The 12,598-nt window shown below is 32.3% G+C and overlaps 1 protein-coding gene across 1 annotated transcript; it reads left to right on the forward strand.

Moving 5' to 3' along the window:
- Positions 1-6,693: 6,693 nt before the first annotated feature.
- LOC131034208 (acid phosphatase 1) lies at positions 6,694-8,712 on the forward strand. The gene is made up of 3 exons (XM_057965603.2): positions 6,694-7,193; positions 7,768-7,977; positions 8,060-8,712. Exons 1-3 carry the CDS (start codon positions 6,829-6,831, stop codon positions 8,235-8,237), a joined length of 753 nt encoding a protein of 250 aa, XP_057821586.2. The 5' UTR covers positions 6,694-6,828; the 3' UTR covers positions 8,238-8,712.
- The last annotated feature ends 3,886 nt before the right edge of the window (positions 8,713-12,598 follow it).

A 12,598-nucleotide genomic window follows, 5' to 3' on the forward strand; every position in this document is an offset into this window, starting at 1 on the left:
CTAGATAGGTGCCCAATGCATCTCATATTCTAATTAGGGCTTCTTCCTGTCAGAATTTGGAAGGAAGGCCTACTAGACTAATCCATATTTTTTTTTTTACTATATTATGTTTTCAAGGATCAAAACCTAAGTTCCAGTTGATTTTATACAAACTAGAACCCTTGAAAAAATAGGCATACCATATAGTAGCTCCATTTTCAAATTAGGATCTATGCATTCTATAAGAAAAAACTTATTCTAAAGTGGTCAAATGCATAACTTGCCTGGATAGGATTCTCTCCACCAAGCTTTAATCTCCTCCTGCAAACTCTCAGATCTATTCCACTTGACAAATAACGCCCTATCCTTTAATCGATTAGCAAATGTTTTAAGAAGGTTTGGAGGAAGCAAAACCATTTTACTGTTGGATTTCTTCACAAAGGTTGGATCTCTTCTCTGCCTAGCTTCTCCCAAAACTTTGTTGGGCCAACGAGCTCCTCCACCCCATGGTTTTGTTTTCCACTGATTATTCATGTTCTTGTTTTTAAACCAAAAGTCACTTCTTAGATCCACCCATGCCCTAGGATCAACTTTGAGGGATCCTTTGGTGTTCTTTGGACCCGGTCCATTCCAAAATCCATCAAGATTCCGCTTAGGGTTTTCTTCCTGCCTGTTAAGAGGGATTCTGTCTTTCCTCTCACTCATCAAGATGTAGTTTGCACCTACAACCATTGCATTGTTTATTGACATGGAGTATTCAATCTCCTTCTCCCAATGCCAAGGTTTCCTATGTAGAAACTACAAGAGTTCATTCCTATTCCATGGCCTCGTTGTAGAGGCTCCCATTGCACCAAAGGCTCCTAACGCACCATTTTTTTTTTGATACTCTAAGTGAATTCCATTATTTTCTTATTGTTAAACTATGTAATTACTTTTTATAAAAACACAAAATCATACATGTTCAAAATTCCAAAACATCTATTAATACAACCCAAAACTCTTCAAAATGAACTCAAATATTTCAAATTACTTATTATAATAATATAAGTATAATAGAATACAATATAATTACTTGTTTTGAATAGTTTCAATTTTTTCAACGTTTGTAGCTTTCTTCAAAAAAGTAAATTTAAAAAGCATATTTTACATCATTTTTAAAAGTAGATATCATTTGAAACATATAACAATGAATAGTTTCAAAGTTTATAACTTTTGCAACTTTCTCATTTTTTTAAGTTGCTAAAGTTTCTATTTCAATGAAATTCCTCCAATCTACTATTTAAAAGACAAGTTTCTATTTTGATGAAATTCTTCCAAACTACCATTTGCACTATTAATCTTAGATTTCGCTTCTACTTTAAAGCATCTTTTCAAAATAAAAACCAACATTTCAAATGGAAGCTTTAATAGAAATATATATAATTCTCCATATATTGTATATAAATTAAACTGAATTATTAAATAGTTTTGAATGAGAATATAACCTTATAGTAATTAAAATTAGAAGGCATGTGATTAATTTTCACAATCTCCAATGATATGGTATTTGAAAACAACCAACTATGACTTAATCTTGAATTTGGAGTTTATTAACCATGTAAAGTAATTAATCTATATGCTAAAGAAAAATATTTTTTAAATTTGATATCTCTTGGTGTCTTCTACATAAATTTTATTTATAAATATAGATACGCTAGTAAACATAATATTAAGTAGACATCTAGAATTATATGTTGAGATTCCAAAATATGATTACTAATACGAGTTTAATAGCTTCAAAGTTCTTTATCAACAATTTACTTCTTTCTAACTTTGTTTTTATGATTTTACAAGCTAGGGGTATGGTGATTAACACTTGTTTTCACCAATTTCTATATTCATATGATCTTAGTTCTTCTTAGAACGACACATATTTTTTTCAATGGCATTGTACCAATGGATATCTCGCTTTATTTTCCTCTTGTGTAGGTGTTTGGTCGACTTCTTTTATTTTTCTTGAACTCATTCTCTATATTTTTGGTTTTATGTTTCCTTCTTGTTGGTGATATCTTTTGGTTGCTTTCGACAAATATGGCTTCTTGGTGTTGTGTTTCTTTGTTTGTTTGCATGTGTGTATGGGGAGATCATTTATGTTATGACAGTGATAAGTTGTGATCTCTATCTAACATAATTTATGATATCACAATTAAGCTTCAAAGTTCTTTATCAACAATTCATTTCTGTTAATCAAAGAATAACTATTTTGTAAGTCTTGTCATTCATTTTCAAAGTGACGTGCTAGAGTATGCAAGTATGAATGTGCATTATTAGAACAAAATTTATAATATTGTAATAATTTGAGCATTTCTCCTTCCTATGAGTTTTCATCAATGTCAAATTTGGGAAATTAGGGCAATGAGCATGAAATTAATGTGAATCATGGTGAATATCGAAAAAATAATGCAAACAATGAGACTTAAATAATCTACTAGATTAGAGGATCTTCCAAATGTTACCTTAGAATAATGTTTGGAACAAAAACTTGTTGGTTTTTCTCTTGTTAAGATAATGGATATATCTAAACTTGAATCACGTAGGGCTAAAAAAATTTGCTTACAATTGTGTAATCTTTACACTCCATTTTTAGCCTTTCCTTCCCATTACCTCTCTTCCATATTTTCCACTTCTTCTCGAATTCCCATGGCTTTCTTGTGTCTTGGCACTAATAACTAACTCAAGGTAACTCAACTAATGCTCCATTTGTGTACCTCCACTAAGCTCTATTATACCCTTATTCTTCTTATTAGGCCTCTGTGTTAATTACCAATCCAAGAATTTTTTTTCAAGGCCTTAATTCATTCTTATGTGCTATGATCCCTTCCCCACTGTGTTAATATTTGATATTTCTTGTCATGACTAAGCTCCAAGTTTTTTTTCATGGTACTCTTTTTCTAGGTCTTAATGGGTGGAGTGCTCTATTTAATGAAGTTCCAAATATTTCGCAATTATTGAAATTTTTTATTTGAAGGTCCACAAGAGTTTGGGTTATTTTCATGATTTTAATCATTGGACTTGTCCTATTGGTCGATGCATGCTAATGTGGAGTTTTAATTGGTTCATCAAACTCTCTAATGTGTCAATGGAAAATATTGGTCTTAGCCTCTGCTAGCCATTAGAATATATTCAAGGAACTTGAGCGAACCTTTCAATCTCCTTCATGTTATTTAATTGTAGTTTATGATACCATGAATGCTTGGTGGGGATCTCACTATTCATAAGCATTGCAAAAGTTGATGATTTCAACCTCACAAGTCAAGAATCATCTACACAAAATGATTATGTTACAATGAATGAATGAACCCTTATGAAAAGATGAATGAATATCTAGATGCAAACCCTAAAAAATATTAAATTGGCTAGTACCAAGTGTCACAATCATAATGAATGAGACAACTTAAGCTATTATTAGCTTAATTAAATAGAAGAAAAAAGCATCTAAGTTTAACTTAAGAGAATAAAGTAATTAAAGGACCCAATTAATTAATATTAGATAATGTGTCTCAATTAATCCAACACCCCCCTTAAGATTAAGTTAGGGAGTAGCTAAACAACTAAGATGAATGCAAAGAAGAAAGCATGAATGTATCATGGCAACAATGCCTGATTAGTGTACAAACTAATGCAACTCTCACAAATAGAGAATAGGAGAAAAACCAAATGGGAGAAAACTCATCTCCAAAAGAGAGAAAAAGAAATGAAAAAAGATTATATGTGACTAAGCATGAAGGACTCCAAATGTCCCCCCAACGATTGAATTGGTCACATAGGTATAATTAAGATCCCCCCATATGAGAGAAAAGAAGAGACGATGTATCCCCCCATAAGAGAGAAACTCCAATATTGAAGAGGAAGGCTCAAGGATGAATGTGAATGCAGATCCAATAGTGGCAAACCATGTTCCCTGTCTTGGGAAGAAACAATTTCAATAGCCCAGGTAGAAGTAACTCCATGAAAGGAGGTGGAAGGAATAGCCTCATAATGTGTGCCAGGGAAGACTGCTCAATTGTCCATATGTCTAAATCTTGATATGCTAAATCAAATGAAGTAAATCCAAACAACTGATGAACAAGATTTGAAGGCACTGAAGATGGCATAACATGAATGTTGAAGTTGTCATCAAAGAGGAAGTGAATATCCTCAATCATGTCCCAAATGTTGTAGTGTGTAGTGTATCAAACAACCCTTCAATATCTAGCAAGTACTCATCCCACAAAGTAGAAAATGGAAGGGAACAATTAATCTACTAAATTGAGTTGAACTCTGAAGAAGCAAGAAATGGAGGAGGCACAATAGAAGTCTCATGTATCATTGTGGATGACTAAAGCACACACAGGTTCAAGTGACCAAACCTCTCCTCAGAGACCTAATCCATTCTAGATGCATGAGAGTTAGGACTAGTCAATGGAACTGCATGCTCAATGGGAGCAAAATGTGATACTTTTATAAGTGTGATGTATGATCAACACCGCCAACTACAATAAGCTCTCTACTATGAAGATCTTTGATAAACATTGGAACGGGTGTGAACTCTACCGTCTTACCTTGCCCACAGTGAGTAATCTGATATATATAGAAAGCAGATTGGATGATAAAGAAGGAACACATTGTACATCATTAAATGTGCCATTGAGTTAAGGGAGGTAGTTGAAAAAGAGTGGTTTGGGAGGTACACTAAGTGAAAAGAATAGATTGGGATAGAGAAATATAACTAAAGATAGAATTGAGGTTAGAGTATGGATGAAAAGGGCTATAAAGGGCTTGTACATGTGTGTTTAATGGAAATGAATAAAGATAAAAAATTGGGTTTGGGATCAAAGACTGTATTGTAAACACATGTTATTTTTTAAAATTGTAATGATATCTTAAGAAAGGGGAGAAGTTTTATTTTTTTAGGAAAGTATTTTTTTAATTTTTAAAAATTTTAACTTATAAAATAAAATGTTAAGCAAAAGAGAAGAAACATTTTATATTAAAACAATTTTAGTGGAAATGACAAAATTGCTGAGTTCTTACAAAAAGGGTTAGGATTATAGTTGGTGTTAAGGTTGAGGTTATGATCTAATTATAGTTAGGGATGGGATTAGGATTCAATTAGGCTTACGTTTAGCTTAGGGTTATAGTTCACTTAGGATTAGATTTTAAATAGGGTTAGGGAACTACAATTAGAGTCGAGGTTAGGGTTGGGATTACTATTTAATTTGGATTATGATTGAAGATAGGGTTTAACTAGGATTAGGGTTAAGGTTATATTTGAATTAAGGTTTGTGTTCAATTATAGATCAATTAGGGTAATGATTCACTAAGAGTAAGGGTTAGTTTTAAATTTTAATTAGTGTTGGGATTAGCAAATTAAAGTTGAGTTAGGGTTGGAGTTAAAATTCAAATAGGGTTAGGATTGGGGTTATGATTCAATTATGGTTTGAGCTAAGGTTTGGTTTGGGTTAGGATTCAATTAGGGTTAGATTAGTGTTTAGATTTTATTAAGATTAGAATTAGGATTGGAATTCAATTACGAATTACTATTAGGGTTCAATTACGGTTCAATTAGGATCGGCTTTAGGATTGATATTAAAACTAACCCAATTTAAACCCTAACCTTGATTGAACCCTTACCCAAACTAAGTCCTAACTAAATAGCAACCCTATTGAACTTTAACTTTCACCCTAAATAAACCCAAACCCTAATGGACCCCTAACCACATTCATACAACACTATGAAACTTTTCATAAATATTAAAAATTTAGAAGTCAATAAATCATATAATTATAATCTATAAAGTTTTATTATCCTTATCTTTTGTAACTATTTTACACAAAAACAAAAATATTTCAATTTAAATTTGACGCTTCCTCTTTTAAGTCAACTTGATCTGCTAATACTTTTATTTCTCTTCTCAAGATTACTCAGCTTGATGATGGATCATGAAGTATGATTCGAAACATTGATTAAAAAAAAAGATAAAACAATCAAATCCAAAAACCATTATATAATTGATGCTTACCATTCTTAGAACATCCAATTTTTGTCCTTCGTTTTTAAAAGTATTTGGATACATGATGCTTTATGCAATACATGTGGCCAATATCTTTAGGCTCACCATTGAATTAAAGTTAGTTTTCAATTACATATATCTCTCGATGTACATTACATATATTTGTCTAAAGATAAATATACTAGTTATCTTATTATCTAAATTCCATCTTACTTTTAAAATCTAAAATAATATTTTAAATATAATTTATTATTTTTCTATTTTGTAAACACAGAAATATGATCTCGTATATGCATCTTCCACCTAATAAATAGATAATTATAAATTATATATGAATTCAATATATTGAAATCGTAGAAAGGATGACTAATTATATTTATAATAAAGTTAATTAAATATTGGCTTATTACCGACCGACCATTTAACCAAACAAAGGAGGATGCTTGGTAGGCCTGGCATGTTCTTTGCATTTGGGGGAACCTCTTTCCATTTTTATAATAATAAAGCGGGACGCGTGGCAATTACAAATTGTATTGCGTAAAGAGGCTCAAATTGACCGTCATGCACATGCACTCCAAGCCCTCTGGAATGAATCTGCACCTTACGCGTGCAGTGGTTTGATTGGATGACCTAGTACTTTAAAACCTGGCATTTGATTGGTTGCGTGACACATCGCCCTTCCTGTGATTTGACATTGCGTGGTCGGCGCATATTCTCCAATGAAATCCTATTCCAACGAAATAGAAACATTAAATCCTTCAATGCCACACTTGCCCACATCATAGAGAAAACTCTTCACAGTTTACATAATTTCACCATGAATTTTGCAGGCACAATGCTCATACTAATGGGGCTTCTGCTCCTCTCTGGTACAACCAAGCTTATCATGGCTGAAGAATCATCTCAGGCTACTGTGACTGCACATTGCTTAAGCTGGAGATTAAATGTAGAAGCAAATAATCTTCGCCACTGGAAAGTTGTTCCTGAAGAATGTATAGAATATGTAGGGACTTATATGCTGAATGGAGATTATGAAAGAGATTTGGCAGCAGTCATTGAGCAGGCTGTAATTTATGCCAGGCAATTTAGCCCTGGAGAGGATGATGGAAGGGATGCTTGGGTGTTGGATGTGGATGAAACAGCTTTGTCTAATCTTGAGTACTACAAGACCAGAAAATTTGGGTAATTATGTCTCATCCTTCTTCTTTTTGGTTTTAGCTAGAATGGTTATAATGGGCCTTTTGATTTGGTGGTGCCTCTGTATATTCAATAGACATTTATGAAAGTCCTGTGAAATTTCAAGGGATAATTGTTTAGTCAGGATGCATTCAATTACATCTTTTTGAGTTTTGTGAAATCTCAGGGGAGAATTGTTTAATCAGGGTGCATTCAATTACATTTTACTGTTTTATGAAATTTAAGGGGAGAATTGTTTAACCTAGATGCATTCACTTACATTTAAATGAGTTTTGTGAAATATTAGGGGAAAATTGTTTAACCAGGATGCATTGAATTACATTTTAATGGGTTTTTTGAAATATAAGGGGAGAAATGTTTGTTTTGTGAAATTTCAGGCATAATTGTTTAACCAGGATGCATTCAATTACATTTTGCTGAGTTTTGTGAAATTTCAGGGCATAATTGTTTATCCAGAATACATTCAATTACATTTTGCTGAGTTTTGTGAAATTTCAGGACATAATTGTTTAACCAGGATGCATCCAGTTACATTTTAATAAATTTTGTGAAATTTCAGGGGAGAATTGTTTAACCAGGATGCATTCAACTCTTGGGTATTCAGCGGAAATTCTCCTGCTTTAACTGCAACTTTGGAACTTTATCAACAGCTCATAAAATTGGGCTTCAGGGTATTCTTTATCACCGGGAGGGATGAATCCCAGAGAGAAATCACACAGGATAATTTAATCTCACAGGGATTTACAAAGTGGGATGGACTCATATTAAGGTAATTATGATTGATTTTGTTGGTAAATTTATAACTGTACTGTGATGGTGTGTTGAGAAAATGTAGTGTGGTTGTTTAACAGAAGTGAGAGCGATCATGGTGACAGCGCTGTTGTGTTCAAGTCGCGCAAAAGGGAGGAATTGATAAAGAAGGGATATCGAATATGGGGAAATGGAGGAGATCAGTGGAGTGATGTAATAGGGAATTCTGTTGGTGCTCGGGTATTCAAGCTTCCAAATCCCATGTACTTCATTTCTTAATGTCAAATTTGAATGAAATTGTCCATGTGAATATTAGCTGTGGGAATGGACCCACCCAAACAGGCCCATGAAGGGCTTAGCCATGTAAAAAAAAATTGTTGCAGAGGCAACCATTGTTGAGCCTACCCAATTGAGGTGTGCCCTAACTATTGTGGTTTTTTCAATAGATAAGTGAGGGGGCTAAATGAGTCCTGCTCACTTGAAAATCATAGTTCAATACAATGAAATTGAAATAAAAGCAAACCAATTCAGATCCAAATTTTAAACGAGATCCAGTTAGACATCATTGTTAATTCACTTTTTTTGAGGGAGAAGACTGATGAGGTTCAGCTTCAACATCTATGTTATTTTCTTCATCTGACGAGAAATCTTCCTCAAAAGAATAAAGAGGTCCAACTCTGACATTCCCTGAAACTCTCAAACTTTACAGATTGTTTGCTGACAATATTATTATAGATTAAGAATTTCTTCTCTATTTGATTCTGAGTAATTTAAGGAGCCATTTCCTTCCGTAGCAAGCTCCTCACTATCCTTTCCCTTCTCCTCTGCTTGAGTTTGCTCATTTTTCTAGCAATCTTTAATCATTATTGAGAGAGAGGATTCGAGCATATTTTAATAATTGTAATAGTATTTGCTGATTTAATGTTCAATATTTTTAACAGCATAGCACTAGTAATTGCGAGTTAAACTTTAAAGTTGATAGTGTTGATTATGATTACTTATAATCAAATGAAATGTATTCCTTAGATCTAAAAAGTGATAAACCATGTTATTTGAAGGAACTGCTTCTGGATCAGATTGTGTAGTAGTTTTTGCATCAATGTTTTGGATTGAGTGCATTATCATCAGGATGATTGAGTCCTATACTCTCTGATAGTACTCAATCCAAAATGCTGATACAAAAACTGTTACACGATCTGATCCAGAGGCAGCTCCTCCAAATCTCATGAATTGTGGAAACTTGATGTCTTTAAAATCATGTGATGTCACATTGGCACACCAATAAAACATAACTCAATGCACAAATATAGGTCTACCCTTTTTTGGATCTTTTTGGACACCTTAATGCAAAGCATGCCGATCTGACATCATATTTGATGATGTGTACCTAAATCCTTAATTATACCCAAAGACCTTGCCAAATAAACTTTTGTAAACAAGTGAGAGTGATTTAAAATTACCTTATATAATTTTGAAAGCCACGAAATTAAGAACTTCAACTACTACATCCTCTCCCCTAACTCCTAAACATCCCCAAATGCCAGTCTTCAAAAAATTTATTCTTCTCCTTACCCTATTCCTCAGAATTATTTAACTTCAAATCAAAATCAGAAACAACATTCTTCTACCACGTAGAACATCCTAAGAGCCTTCTGAATTTCAAACAAGCCACATCTAAATGATCAACCTTTGAAACAGTTCCAAAAACAGAATGCCTAATTTCCATAATCTAAGGCTGTTTCCATAAACCTTTACCAATTTTTGAGACCAATTAAGACCCTGAGGCCTGGATCCATTTCTACTAAAATCTTCGTTGTAGATGTTGGTGAATGCCTGTGTTTTAGGTTATAGATAGATGAACTTAACTACATCATCTCTTATATTTTTCAATGTAGAATGCAGCCAAAAAGGTAGGCAGGGACTCGACATTCTTACCCAGATAGAAGAAAACCTTAAAAAATTGTCATAAGCAGGTTGAACTCTGGAAACCATGACTTCAAGTAAAGTGTTGCCATATCCCAATACCAAGGACCAACGCTAAAATCTTATTTGATCCTACTCAAAATCACACACAATCACAAACAAGTTCATCACTAATACTGCCAAAAAAAGGCTACCAAATCTATGAAACTTATCTGTTCAGATCTAGGATACTGGACCAGAGGGAGTTGAATCTACATTAATAGCACCATTTCCTTCTAATGCACCATCTCAGAAGCTCTAGTCCCTAATAAGTGTTAATATGAGTACAACAAACTATGTTTATTAAAAATATTCAATATTTTTATTTTTATTTTATTTACAATAAAATAAATTTGATTTTAATTAAATAATATATTCGATCAAGTAATAATCCATTTAAATTGTTGAGTTGGGAATGTTATAAATAATTATCGAAAATTCAATGTTAGAAATTTGAATAAATTAATTACATTGATCTTTAATTCTAACGTCCTTTATATAGGTATAATTAAAAAAATTAGTTATTAATGTGTGATTAATCTATATTTTGATAGTAACGTGTTAAATTAAAAGAGTGATATTATGATTTGACCTAAGAACAATAACTACAAGTTTAGGTTTGAATTTCACAAGATGAAAGCAAAGAAATAAATGTTGTATTGGATTCAAGCATCACTTCATATGCTTTTATTTCATATAGAACAAAAATAAAGTCCTTTTTCACATACTTAATTTTATGACATAAATGAGTAAATCGAGGCTATAAAAAGGCATTGCCTTTCACATCTTATAAATATCCCTTTTCTAGATTTGTTCATTTCCAAAGACACAAAGGCATCCTCATAACATTCAAACTTATCTCAACAAATTAACAATATGTACATTTCACTAATGTTCAAATCATGCTTTTCCGTTTGTCTAAATTCAAGTACAACATATTTTACATCTCTTTTGATAAATATTAGTCATCAAGAACAAAAAGTACATCATACTTATGTCTTTTTTGGTACAATTACACTTTACAAGTCCAATAGAGTAGCATAATACTTCCTAATTAATTTTCATAAAGTAATTTAAAAAATGTTTAAATGGACATTGATCAAGAAGTAATGTAGTTAAAATATCCAAGAAAGATGTTTATCATAATGTAGAAAAGTTGTCCTTAGGTTCCAACAAAGTGTAATAAGGAATTATAACTTTTCTTAATCATGTTATCTCAATTTTGTAAAATAACATAGACAAGTATAAATACCTTAAAATGGAAAGTAGTTGTAAGAGAGAGAGAGCATAATGTAACTATTTTTCCACCAAACATGGAGCTATACAATTCCCATGTATGTCACTTTGAAAAGTGGACTCCTACCATTCATGGATGGAATCACAAAAGCATACCACATTAGAAGTGACTAGTACATGTGAAAACAACCATTACAACTCTATCAATCATAAATGAAAAATATTTTCACAAAACATATTCCCTTGGCCAAAGTTCTCACGTAACAATCTATGAACAAGAGTTCACTCATATATACACAAGATGAGTAAGGTTCATAATACTTCATATAGTGAAAGAATAGAAATTAAGCCCTAGTGTGTGTTAAATAAGTGAGTTCTTTATTTTTATATTCAATTATATCAAAATTAAGGGTATTTAGTAATTAAAGAGTTCTAATTTGAACTAATGATATCACACAAGATGGGACTAATTTTTAAACAAAAGACATGAACTTGAAGAGAGTGAAAGCAACTATAAACTAAACAAGAAAAAGAAACACTTCAAGCATCAAAAGTGGCATTGTTCTTGATAGACATAAAGTGTGTGAAACTAGATTATTTAGAAAGATGATAAAAATTTCTTGGAAGTTTTAGAGGCTTTAAGAAGTGTCTTTTGAAAAAGGGATGAGGTTAGCCACGCCCATCGACTCTATGATGACCTGCAAACACTTTTTAATATATGTATCTACTCCCAAACACTTGCAAAATAAGGAAAAACTACAAAAGAAAGTGTTAAAGGCAGGCCTACTTCAATTAACCCCCCTTATGAATTCTTCAATATATAAAACCACAAAATAATATTGATGAAAATAATTATATTCAAACTATAGCAATATGTCAATGGTTGTAGTGAACAAAAATGTATATACAAACAAAACCTAGAAAGAAAACACAAAGGACAAGTCTACTAAATAGACAAAGGGATGTATAAGAGGGCTTGAAAATAAAAATATGTAAATAATGATGAAAGGAAGAGGGTATGTAGAAAGCTACAAGAAATGCAGGTTCTAATGGTTGGAGAAGAAGGAAAATGGGTAGCACAATGGTCCATGAAGAGAGAGAATTGTCACAAGAGGACACAATCAATTTTCAAATGGCTCTAACAAGACTCCACACTCTAACAAAGAATAAATACAAGATTGATAGTTTAAAATAACAACACAATTTAAATGTCAAAAGAAGAGGGGAAAGTGTCAATTTATAAACATACTTTATAATTCATGAATTAGGTTCTCATGAAGTTTGATGCCAATTGATGCACGCTAAAAAGGGACACAAGAAACACAAGTTCAAATGTTAATATGTTAATGATAATCAAAATAAATACAAATGAACCTATGATCCTTTCAGTAGAGATGGAGAGTGGGGAGGAGAAGGGGAGCGGTCAGCCCCAAAATTCAATT

The sequence above is a fragment of the Cryptomeria japonica genome, chromosome 5 (genome assembly GCF_030272615.1).
Source record: "Cryptomeria japonica chromosome 5, Sugi_1.0, whole genome shotgun sequence".
In the NCBI taxonomy this organism is placed as follows: domain Eukaryota; kingdom Viridiplantae; phylum Streptophyta; class Pinopsida; order Cupressales; family Cupressaceae; genus Cryptomeria; species Cryptomeria japonica.